General features: G+C 36.0%; 1 protein-coding gene across 4 annotated transcripts in view; it reads right to left on the reverse strand.

Annotated features, from left to right (window-relative positions):
* Positions 1-12,246, reverse strand: part of LRRIQ1 (leucine rich repeats and IQ motif containing 1) — a gene marked incomplete at both ends in the record, with an annotated part of 281,974 nt that overhangs the window by 189,262 nt on the left and 80,466 nt on the right. For all 4 annotated transcript variants that reach the window (XM_080659623.1, XM_080659624.1, XM_080659621.1 and 1 more), the window contains 2 exons: positions 2,757-2,850; positions 7,841-7,914. In XM_080659623.1, coding sequence (XP_080515749.1) covers positions 2,757-2,850; positions 7,841-7,914 — 168 coding nt within the window. The remainder of the gene's footprint in view (positions 1-2,756; positions 2,851-7,840; positions 7,915-12,246) is intronic.

Below are 12,246 nucleotides of genomic sequence, written 5' to 3' on the forward strand. Positions count from 1 at the left end.
CTGGTCAGGTCACATACCTAGGTTACAAGTTGGGCACATATGGTAGGTAACCAATCATTCTCTCTCTCTCTCTCTCTCTCTCTCTCTCTCTCTCTCTCTCTCTCTCTCTCTCTCTCTCTCTCTCTCTCTCTCTCTCTCTCTCTCTCTCTCTCTCTCTCTCTCTCTCTCTCTCTCTCTCTCTCTCTCTCTCCCCCTCCTTCCTGTCTAAACATATTCTTAGGTGAGGATTTTTTAGAAAAGTATCCAGAGACAGAGGAATGAAGATAAGAATGTCAGCTAACTTTAGGTCAAAAACATGCAAGCCATAAAGATAGTGAAGAGACATTTTTTAAGTCCCAGGAGAGGGAACTGACAGCAACAGCGAATGAGGTAATTTTTGGGGGTGATAAAAATGTTCAGTGTCTTGCTTGTGGTGGATTTTATACAATATTCATATTCATAAACAGAATTGATGAAGTTTACTATATGTAAATTATCTTTTTAAAAGTTGATTATATAAAAGATGGTAGTCAATTTAGGGAAAACAGTGCTAGCATAATATGAGAGTTTCAATTAGAATAACTTAGAAGAGGAAAATTAAATTTTAAAATACAGAATACTTTCCTTCATTTATACCAATGTACTGCAATGTTTCAAAGAAAGGCATAAAATCACACATGCTTATAATACATATAATAGATACAAACTTTCTGTTTTGAGAAATTAAACAAAATCAAATTATTGACAGAAGGGAAACAATTTTAAGAGATTTAGGTGACTCATAAAAAGTAATTCCCAACAAATAAATGTCTTTTCATAAATGAAAAAAACAACAAGTAAACATCATACTAACACTGTCACATAATCAGCAATAGGGATCAGAATTATCAGTTCAAAGCTGCATCCTATCTAATAAAAGAGTAATATGCAATTGACCGTCACTCTAAGACACAAGATGGCCGCCCCATGTGGTCAAAGATGGCCGCCACAAGATGGCCAGCAGGGGAGGGCAGTTGTGGGCAGTTGGGGGTTACCAGGCCGGCAGAGGAGGGCAGTTGGGGGAGACCAGGCCAGCAAGGGAGGGCAGTTGGGGGGGACCCAGGCCTGCAGGGGAGGGCAGTTGGGGGTTACCAGGCCGGCAGAGGAAGGCAGTTGGGGGAGACCAGGCCAGCAGGGGAGGACAGTTGGGGGGGACCCAGGCCTGCAGGGGAGGGCAGTTGTGGTGGGACCAGGCCTGCAGGGGAGGGCAGTTGGGGGGGACCCAGGCCTGCAGGGGAGGGCAGTTGGGACGGGGACCAGGTCTGCAGAGGAGGGCAGTTGTGGGCGATCAGGCCATCAGGGAGGGCAGTTAGGGGTGACCGGGCCAGCAGAGGAGGGCAGTTAGGGGAGACCAGGCTAGCAGGGGAGGGCAGTTGGGGGGGGGGGGGACCAGGCCTGCAGGGGAGGGCAGTTGTGGGCAATCAGGCAAGCAGGGAGGGCAGTTAGGGGTGACCGGGCCGGCAGAGGAGGGCAGTTGGGGGAGACCAGGCTAGCAGGGGAGGGCAGTTTGGGGGGACCAGGCCTGCAGGGGAGGGCAGTTGGGGGGGACCAGGACTGCAGGGGAGGGCAGCTGTGTGGAGACCAGGCCTACAGGGGAGGGCAGTTGGAGGGGACCGGGCCTGCAGGGGAGGGCAGTTGTGGGCAATCAGGCAAGCAGGGAGGGCAGTTAGGGGTGACCGGGCCGGCAGAGGAGGGCAGTTGGGGGAGACCAGGCTAGCAGGGGAGGGCAGTTTGGGGGGACCAGGCCTGCAGGGGAGGGCAGTTGGGGGGGACCAGGACTGCAGGGGAGGGCAGCTGTGTGGAGACCAGGCCTACAGGGGAGGGCAGTTGGAGGGGACCGGGCCTGCAGGGGAGGGCAGTTGGGGGGGGACCGGGCCTGCAGGGGAGGGCAGTTGGGGGGGACCAGGCCTGCAGGGGAGGGCAGTTGTGGGCAATCAGGCAAGCAGGGAGGGCAGTTAAGGGTGACCGGGCCGGCAGAGGAGGGCAGTTGGGGGAGACCAGGCTAGCAGGGGAGGGCAGTTGTGGTAGGACCAGGCCTGCAGGGGAGGGCAGTTTGGGGAGACCAGGTTAGCAGGGGAGGGCAGTTGGCGGGGGGGGGGGGGACCAGGCCTGCAGGGGAGGGCAGTTGTGCGGGGACCAGGCCTGCAGGGGAGGGCAGTTGGGGGGGACCAGGCCTGCAGGGGAGGGCAATTGTGGGGGGACCAGGTCTGCAGGGGAGGGTAGTTGTGGGGGCCAAGCCTGCAGGGGAGCAGTTAGGCATCGATCAGGCTGGCAGTGGAGTGGTTAGGGGGTGATTGGGCTGGCAGGCAGAAGCGATTAGGTGCAATCAGGCAGAGGCAGGTGAGCAGTTGTCAGCTAGCAGTCCTGGATTGTGAGAGGGATGTCCAACTGACCATTTAGGCCTGATTCTGCCTAAACGGGCGGTCGGACATCCCTCAAGGGGTCCCAGATTGGAGTGGTTGCAGGCTGGGCTGAGGGACCACCCCCTCCCTCCCCCCATGCACAAATTTCGTGCACCAGGCCTCTAGTTAGTTCATAAAATGCCAAAAATTATTATAGGTGAAAAATATTTTCCAACTATTCTTACAAAACTATTTTGTCTTGAATAACTTTTAAATTATTTTTATTAACTTTTCCCAAGCAAATTGTATACTCAAAACAATTTTCATCAACTTCCGTTTTCTACAACTATAATAAAGTATGTACATAGGGTACAACAGTTTTGTTTTGTTTTTTACCTCCAGTTTATTTCTTGAAGAAGTGGGTTTCCAGTGATATTCAATTCACGGAGAGAATAGCATGCATCAAACCACTTTAGGGTACTTGCAAGATCTATAAAATAAACAGTAAGAATCATTATGAAATATTTCAGATAAAGAAGTCACAGATCAATTAACATTTTATTTAATTAGCTATTAAATAAGCAACAAAAATTATTTGTTCTGCAGAAAACAATATACAGACTATATTAAGACTCTACAGCCAGAATATATATTTCTACAGCTGTGTGAACTTATGTAAATCATACAACTGATTTATAATTCAGTTTCATACCTATCTCACAGAGTGAGAATTAAATAAAATAATGTGTGTAAATGGCTTAAAACAGTTCATTCCAGGTTGTAAACACAAAATTAGAAAAAGTGAAATCTAAAGTAATAGGATAAATGGTAAAATTGAACATATCCTTAAATAGAATTACATGGACCTATTAAACTTTCAAAAATAAAAATAGTCAGTCAATCTCAGAATTTCTCTCCCACAGAAAACCATCATAAAACTGGACAATGTATATGAAGCACCTGTTTTAAAGCCTGACTCTGAGAGAAGAGAAACACACATGGTGACCCTGCACTCACAGTAGTTTTCTGCCTGAAAGCATGTTCCACTTCAGAGCAAGAAAGTGGAAAACAAGCAAAGAAGCTATTTTGCTGAGTGAGGATGCAAAGATTAGAACTGAAGCTGGAATTTATGGTAAAAAGTACTGATAAGAAGATATATATATATGTTGGGGGTGGAAGGTGGGAGAAGAGTCTATGTGAAGATTTACTGCAGGTCCCTAGAGGAGGGCTAGGCGTTACATAGGCAGGCAAGACTGAGAAAACTAGAAGAGATCACCTTCTGTAGGGCTAAGAGCTGAATGATGACACTAAAGTTCACGCAGAAATGAAAGACATTGGGGTTTCACCCTAGCCAGAATGAGGCCAAATTGAGTAGAGATTCAACTAAAATCCAAAAGACTATGCATTAGAAATGAAATGGCCTGGTGTAGGGGCATGCACTAAGAGTTGAAAACTAAAATGAGTTGTCCTAGGAGAGAATAAAACAGCCTTGGGCAAACTACGGCCCGCGGGCCAGATCCAGCTGTTCTATCCAGTTCTCTTGCTCTCCCCTCCGCTCCTTTACTTTGAATTTATATTAGTTCACACAAACACTCCATTCATGCTTTTTTTCTGGCCCTCCGGTCCAGTTTAAGAACCCATTGTGGCCCTAGAGTCAAAAAGTTTGCCCACCTCTGGAATAAAATGAAGGCTGACAGAAACAAATTATCCATTAATACTTTAACTGTCTGCCAGAATTAAACTTAACACCCTTTTTTTAATATTTTTTATTGAGAGGGAAGGAAGCGGGAAAGAGATAGAAACATCAATGATGAGAGAGAATCATTGATTGGCTGCCTCCTGCACGCCCCCTACTGGGGATCGAGCCCGCAACCCAGGCATGTGCCCTTGACCGGAATCGAACCTGGAACCCTTCAGTCCGAAGGCCAATGCTCTATCCACTGAGCCAAACTGGCTAGGGCAAATTTAACACTCTTTACTAGGGTACTGGTTAATAATGTGGATTTTGTAATCAAAGAAAACACAATAATTTCCAGAGGAAGATCAAAAGTGCTTTATTCAAAGTAATGTCCATTGCTAGCTACACATAATTTGTGGATACCATCCCGATAGGACTTTTCTTGTTTTGAGGCAAACCATTCAGAGACCCAATTTTCCACTTCTTTGTATGTTTTGAAGTGCTGCTCAGAAAGTGCGTGTGCCATCGATCAGAACAAGTGGTAATCTGAAGGATCAAGGTCTGGTGAATACAGCGGGTGGGTTAATACTTCCCAGGCAATAAAAAAATAAATAAATATTTAATTTTCTGTGAAAAGGAAAAAAAAATAAACTTAGATAAAACTGAGAAAAAAAAATACTTCCCAGGCAAGATCTTTTAATGTGTCTTTAACTATTTCTGTAGTGTGTGATGGTGCATCATGAAGCAAAATTACTTTGCTGCGTCTTCTAGCACATTCTGGTCATTTCACCATCAAAGCATGGTTCAAATTGATTATTTGTTGTCAACAGCAATCAGTATTAATGGTTTCACCTGGTTTTAGAAGCTCATAATACACCACACCTTCCTGATCCCACCAAACGCAGAGCATTGTCTTCTTTCTGAAGCAATTTGGCCTTGCAGTCGATGTTGATGGTTGACCTGGATCAACCCATGATTTTGTGCATTTGGGATTCTCAAAATAAATCCACTTTTCATCGCCAGTCACAATTCGATACAAAAAAAGACTTTCTTTCATGCTGTTGAAGCAACATTTTACTGATGACTTTTCGGTTTTCCATTTGTCTTTCGTTCAGTTGATGTGGCACCCAATTTCCTTCCTTTAAAATCTTTCCCATTGCTTGTAAACAATTGGAAATTGTTTGCTGAGCAACACTTAATCTTTCTGCAAGATGTTTTTGAGTTTGACACATATCTTCATCCAATAATGCTTGTAATTGTTGGTCTTCAAACTTTTTCGGTTGACCTGGATGTTCTTTGTCTTTCACATCGAAATCATCTCTTTTAAAGCATTTAAACCAGCGTTCACAAGTATCTTGAGATGAAGCATGTTTACCATAAGCTTCCCGAAGTATTCAGCAGCACATTTTTTCAAAATAAAGTAATGAATTAAAACTTCCTGCAAATGCTCTTTTTTTGGCACGAAATTCAACGTTTTTAAGTGTAAAAATATCTATGATGTTAACACCTTCAGCAAATTTGATATATGAAGTTTTGAATCTTGTTGTCAATACAACAAAATAGCATACATATCAAATCGCATATATATCAACATATGTGTAACTCCATCTATTGAAAAAAAATCCACATTAGTAACCAGTACGCCTAGTAAAAGGAAGACAACAATGCCCAGAGCCAGTAAATAAACTGTGTGAGCAATGTTTAACATACAGTAACAAATCACTAGACATACAAAGAAAAAGAAGAATATGACCTATCAAAATATATTTAAAAAAAAAAAAAAAAAAAGAGAAAAGCAGTTAATAGAAACACATCCAAAGTAGCCAAATGTAAATCAATTTTGACAAAGACACCAAATTCAATGTTGAAAAGGCTTATTCAATAAATGTTGCTCAAACAATTAAATATCTATATTAAAACCTAAATTCATCTCCCTACTTCATACCATTCATAAAAATTAATCTGAGATAAGTCCAAGACCCAAAGGTAAAAACTAAAAGTATCAAACTTCTATAAGAAAGCTAGAAAACATGGAAAATCATCTCATTCTGGAGGTGGGAAAATACTACCAAGGACACAAAGAAAAATAGTTAATAAATATGATAAATTAATTTTATCACAATTTAAAACTTCTGTTCATCTACATATAAAATTAATAAGTAAAAAAGTTCTGGGAGAAAATATTTACAAAATATAACTTCACCCAGAATATATTTTAATTTATACAAATCAATATGAAAAAAAGCAATAAAATGGTAAGAAACTTCATAAAAATATACAGAAGTCATCAAAAATGCATGCAAAGGGGCACAATATCATTCTTCATCATGAAAATGCAAACTAAAACAATAATGAAATATAAAACACCCTATAGAATCGAGCAATTGGAACACTCATACATGGCATGTGGGGCTGTAAAATGTTACAAGTACTTTGGAAAACAGTGTTTATTTGTCTTTCTTTCAGTTTTTATCAAGTTAAACATACACCTACTCTGCTATCCACCAATTATACTCTTAAACATTTACCCAAGAGAACTGTAAACATATATCCACAACAAGATTTACATAAGATTTCCCACAGAAACTTTATAATCATAGTATCTCCAAACCACAAACAAAATATCAATCAACAGGAGAACGAACAAATTGTGATATATTCTATATTCATATAATGGACTACACTTCAGCAAAACAAACAAACAATACAAACTACATATATAAATGACATAGTGGACTATTTCATGAATGTTCAGCAAAGAAAATTGGAAGCAAAAGATAATGTACTCTTTGATCCCATTGATATAAAGATGTATAACAGTCAAAATTAACCTATGGTGACAAATTAGAACTATAGTTGTCTTTATGAGGGGACTGACAGGGAGTAGGGATAGGCAAACTTTGGGGGATGAGTCAGCCAAATGAATTAATCATTTTTTAATTTAGTACATTTTAAATTGGTTTCTATTATATACCTGTTAGGAGTCCACAAGTTAGGCAAGTTTGTGTTTTTTTTTTTACTCGCCTTTACTATGCTACTTACTTCATAGTTAAAAGATACATGAATTTAAAATAACAATATAATTGAGACATATGCCCAGTTCTTCCAGAAAGATATGGAAGTGATATGATTTTAAAGGTGTAAAGAATATATTAACTGAATTACTTCACCATGCCTCTTTAAGGAACTTATAAAACAGCAGATGTAAAACTACTCTGACCTTTCTTCTCTTTCTGTAAAGCAGGAGATGAATTCCTATGTGGAAGATACCCTCCCTATACCAGGAGGAAAGAGACATTCTTCTCACAAGGACAGGAAGAGAGGCTGAGAGAAATATGCACAAACTTGTTAAACTAACCCTTATTTCCTAGTCAATTTTTTATTTAATTAAATTCCGTAAACCAAGCACCTTTGCCTTGTCACATTTTCACAATTTACTACTCTTATCCAATTCTCTAGGTAAGTGTTCAATTCTAACTGCTTCTTGGGATCTTTATTTTTCTTGGGAGAACTCCCATGTATACGTGTGTGTGGGAGGGAAACCCTACAATTAAAACTTGGTTGTTTTTTTTTCTGTTTTTCTTGTGTCAGTTTAATTCTTCAGTTTCAGCCTAGGAACTTAAGAAGGTATAAGAGAAAAATTTCCTCCTCTGTACGTTAGTGTGTGTGTGTGTGTGTGTGTGTGTGTGTGTGTGTGTGTGTGTACCATTAAAACATCTATCTAAAACAGCTCCTCAATGATATTTGGAACAGAAACTCAAAAATTTATTTTTTTTTAAATTATATATTATTATAAACTTACCAGAAAGGCAATTATTGCTGACATCCAGTTTTTCCAGAGAAACAAAATGAAAAAGTGGTGTGATTTTTGTCAAACTGAAAACAAAAAAAAATAGAATTCATAAAAATTTTAAATTGGAAAGTCCTTAACATTATTGAACTAACTATATAATTATAAATCATATAGTACAATTATATAACATGCAATTATGTGTAACTGAATATGGAATAGTATTTGTACACTAAAATAAAATTATAATACCATTGATTAACAGTACTTATTAAAATGCAATAATTATAAAATTAAGTATTTATTTTATAATGGAAAATTTGTATTCATTTCTATGGAGAAATCATGGAATTGCCAATTTCAATAACAAATATCATGTACTTTAATGTATATGTGGTACTTAAATAAAAACAAGTGAAAGTTTTATTGTTAATTTTTTTGTCTTTGTATAAGGCCAAATTTATATTATTTATATTATTTATATATTTTTTTCTGGATTAAACCATTAGAAGGTAAAAATCATAAAAATACTTATCTTCACTTTTTTACAAGATGACTGATTAGAGTCACTAATAATAATATAAAATGTTTTATAACAATAGTATAGACAAGTCTGGCAGAAATAGATGAATATTTAAAATCAATACTCTTATTAAATTATGGAAGTTCAAATTCTAATAATAAACTTTCCTCCTACTTTTAAAAATTTCTATAGCTTTCTAAGTTAAAATTGTCATTAAAAGCCTATATTCTAGCAAGGAACATAATATTTAAAATATCACATCATTGGAAACAAAAGTCATAAAAGAAAAATTAACTTTAGTTTGACTTACATTTCTAAGACAAGTCTAAACTTACTATGAACATAATATCACCTTATCCTAGATATTTGGAAATAAAAATTAAGTCAAATCATCTGAAATTTTAAATAAAACAAAAATTCTTTCATATAAAATATATTCTCATCACAAACACAGTAGTGTTATGAACCAATTCCCACTATAAATGTTGGAACTCTACAACTGTTCAAAATATGCTTCAATGGAAGGAGTATTTGTAGTACAAAAAAGTATGCATTAATTTCCAGTTCTTTTTGTGTTGTTTTTTAAAAAATATTGCCCCTGGCAGATGTTGGCCTGGCAGATGTCTTCACCTTTATTTCTACCAGCTCTTAAAAATTGAAAAAAAAATATATACTACTATTTAAGTTCAGAAGGTTACAGAATAATACTCTTCCTGGAGGCCTCATGGATCTGACACAAAACTATCGGTTGTACTGACCTTGACTTCTCTCTTGTACTATCCTGTTTTGTATTAGCAGAGAGACAGAGGATACTACTGATGAAAACATAGACTAAATAACAGGCTGGAAGAAGATCTCTCTGAATGTAGCCAATCCTAAGTACAATATTACTATTTATACTATATACCTATATACACTACTTCTTAAAACCATATCCAGTGGGGTGGGGAATCCAAGGTAATAAAAGAAAAAGTGGAAAAATATTGGCCATTTCATTTATACATTTACTTCATTATTTGTACATAGTCTTTAATAGTAAAATTTACTGAAATGTCACATGTACACAGAAAAACAAAGAAAATAAATAGAGAAAAAAAAAGAAACTTAAAACTTTGTCACTGTATACTTCGTGGATTTAAGCCCTAACATTAAGACATATTCTATTTAGGCATGTTCTACATTATTATTACAAGTAGGAAATTGAAGTTATTCAAGTGAAATATAATTCTTATAAATGTGTTTATTAAAAGAACATTCTTATTTGTTTCCTACCTTTAATATATTTCCAATAATAAATCTTTGCTCTTCTATTAAAGGATTTGGAAAGATTAGTCGAAAATGAGTTTTTCTCTTTTTTCAGAGTATATCATTTTTCCCACCAATTAGTTACATAATAACATATAGGTAAAATACAAGTAAAAGTAACTAAGAAAGTTTTAGAATTGAAAAAAAAAAACCTTTGCAAATACCTATTCAAGTAAAGAAATATTTGGTTTGATCAAATATTTTTATAATATTGAAATTTTATCTTTTCTGATAGCCATGCTTTTAGAATCACATTTTCATTTTTGGAAATTTTAATCAAGAAAACGGGCTATTCATTCACCTTTATGACTATTCATTAGGATGGTAGAAACCTAATAGTAGAATCTTAAAACAAAACAAAACACAAAAACACACAAACTCTAGAACTTTTACTGACATTCTGTGTATATTTTTTCCTAAGAAAATTCAAACCAGAAAGACAAAGGACATTAGTGAAAACCTAATACTATTTGACCCTGTCACATTAGCCCTGGGCATAAAAAAGATATAAATTTCAAAGACGACAAAAAGCAAAAGATTTGTACAATGAGCAGCCGATGGGTAATAGTTTCCACTTTCTGCTCCTACTTAGAGTCTCACTGGAAATAGAAAGGCTTGTGAAGCCAGAGAGTCCTCCAGTTATAACTCCGCTGAGTCAAACTTAAAACAGTCACATGTCCTAATGAAAATTTAAAACAGAAGTCAGAATGAAACAAGTATATCAAACAATATGTGCTAAGGACCATTCTTTATATGTATTTCATTTGTTGGAAAAAGAGCATATGGACATAATTTCTCCCTTGTGATGAAAATATTTATCAAAAACTAAAAGAAGAATATATAAAATTTAAAAGACATACCAGCCACAAGTACAAATATCTAATTTATAATTTTTTTCAGGTTTGCAAATGCATTCACATACATTTTCCTTTTGGATCATCATTACACCTCATAAAACAGGTTAGGTAGGTATTACTATCTTTTTTTACACATGAAAACAATGAGGTTCATGTAGTGAGAAAAGAGTTGTTCATTGTCAACTGACAGATAAATGTGGATTCAGAATTCAAACCTAAATCTGCTGATTCTGAATTTTACCAAACTTGATATGGTTCTGAAAAGGTCAATGCATATGTGAAAGCTTAATGTAAGATGGATATTTTTTACAGTTTATCATATTAGCTTATTATGAAAAATCCTAAGGTTGAAAATTATTTTTACTATGATTTTAGAAAATAATTTTTCTACTGTATATGTCCATTCAGATCAATCACATTTCTATAACAGCATTATTAAAATGTTCAAAAAAGCATATTATATAATTTAATCTCTCTTTAAATATATTAAGTTCAAGATTAAGCTCCTTTATTCCTAAGAGTTTTTTGAGGGAAAGGACATATATTACTCAGTTTTGTATCCCCCAAATAGCAAATGTTACCTCAATATATAAAATGTACTAGTATAAAGCTAAGCAAACAAAATTATAAATAATTTTATTTAAGTATACCAATTATAATTATCATCTCTAAAATAAATTTTAATAGTCTAGTATATATTATTCCTAGTAATATCAGATTGATAGGGCAAAAGTCTATTAGCCAGAATTACTTTTAACTTTTAAAAGTAGAATATTTCTTTGATGATTTCAATGGCTCAATAAAATTAAAGGCATTATTTCTAAAAAAAAGTTCATAATTTAAATATTCCTAATATTAAAAATATTATGCTCATCACTGTGGCTTGAGAAACATTTTTATAGTATAAGCTAAATATGTCTGCTACTGAGTGATTTTTTTTGCATATATCCACAGCACAGCTAAGTAGTTCTATTAAAATTTTATCTCTTTTCTGGAAATATTGAATAAAGAGCCAATGGGTTTTTGGATGGCCCAAATTACTTAAACAGTGTTATCTGATAGAGCTGACTCTGGAATAAATATCCTTTTAAAGTCAAATCACCTTTCATATTTTAGATCTGATTAAAACAATTTGAAGGTATTTTTAAATACACAATCGGTTCTTATTTGTCAAATAGTGGAATAGTATATAATAGATATAAATTAAACCATTTGGAGCATACATGTTTAAAAGATGAACACTACAGAGATTGAGAGAAAACTTTTTTGGGGGGAGGGGGAGAGATACACATATTAACATTGGGTTGTCCTTGTTTACTTGTTTTGCAAGAATTATATAACTCAAAGAAGAAATTTATGTTAAAGGTGGTTCCTTTTCCCTACTCCATGTGCCTTTCATGAACAAATTAATCATATTAGTCTGAACAGTCTCAATGAAATATTAAACAGAGGGAGGCATACACATATTGTGCTCCTGCTTTGGTTTCAACAGTTATTTTCTGCAAAGATCCAGATGTTTGGTGGTTTCAAATGGATCTCCTGTGACAGGTACCCACCTCGATTTAATGTTAAGGTATTTTTTTTAAGTGTTACTTTATATCCTTAGGGAAATCGAATTTAAATCTATCTTAACAGTTACAAAAAGACATGCAAGTTGAGAGCAGATTAAAAATCCTTCTTCCAGGACTTAATAAGTACCATTTGAGAGAATGAGACATCCTTCTGAATTAAAT

Source organism: Plecotus auritus (genome assembly GCF_963455305.1).
Source record: "Plecotus auritus genome assembly, chromosome: 3".
NCBI lineage: Eukaryota > Metazoa > Chordata > Mammalia > Chiroptera > Vespertilionidae > Plecotus > Plecotus auritus.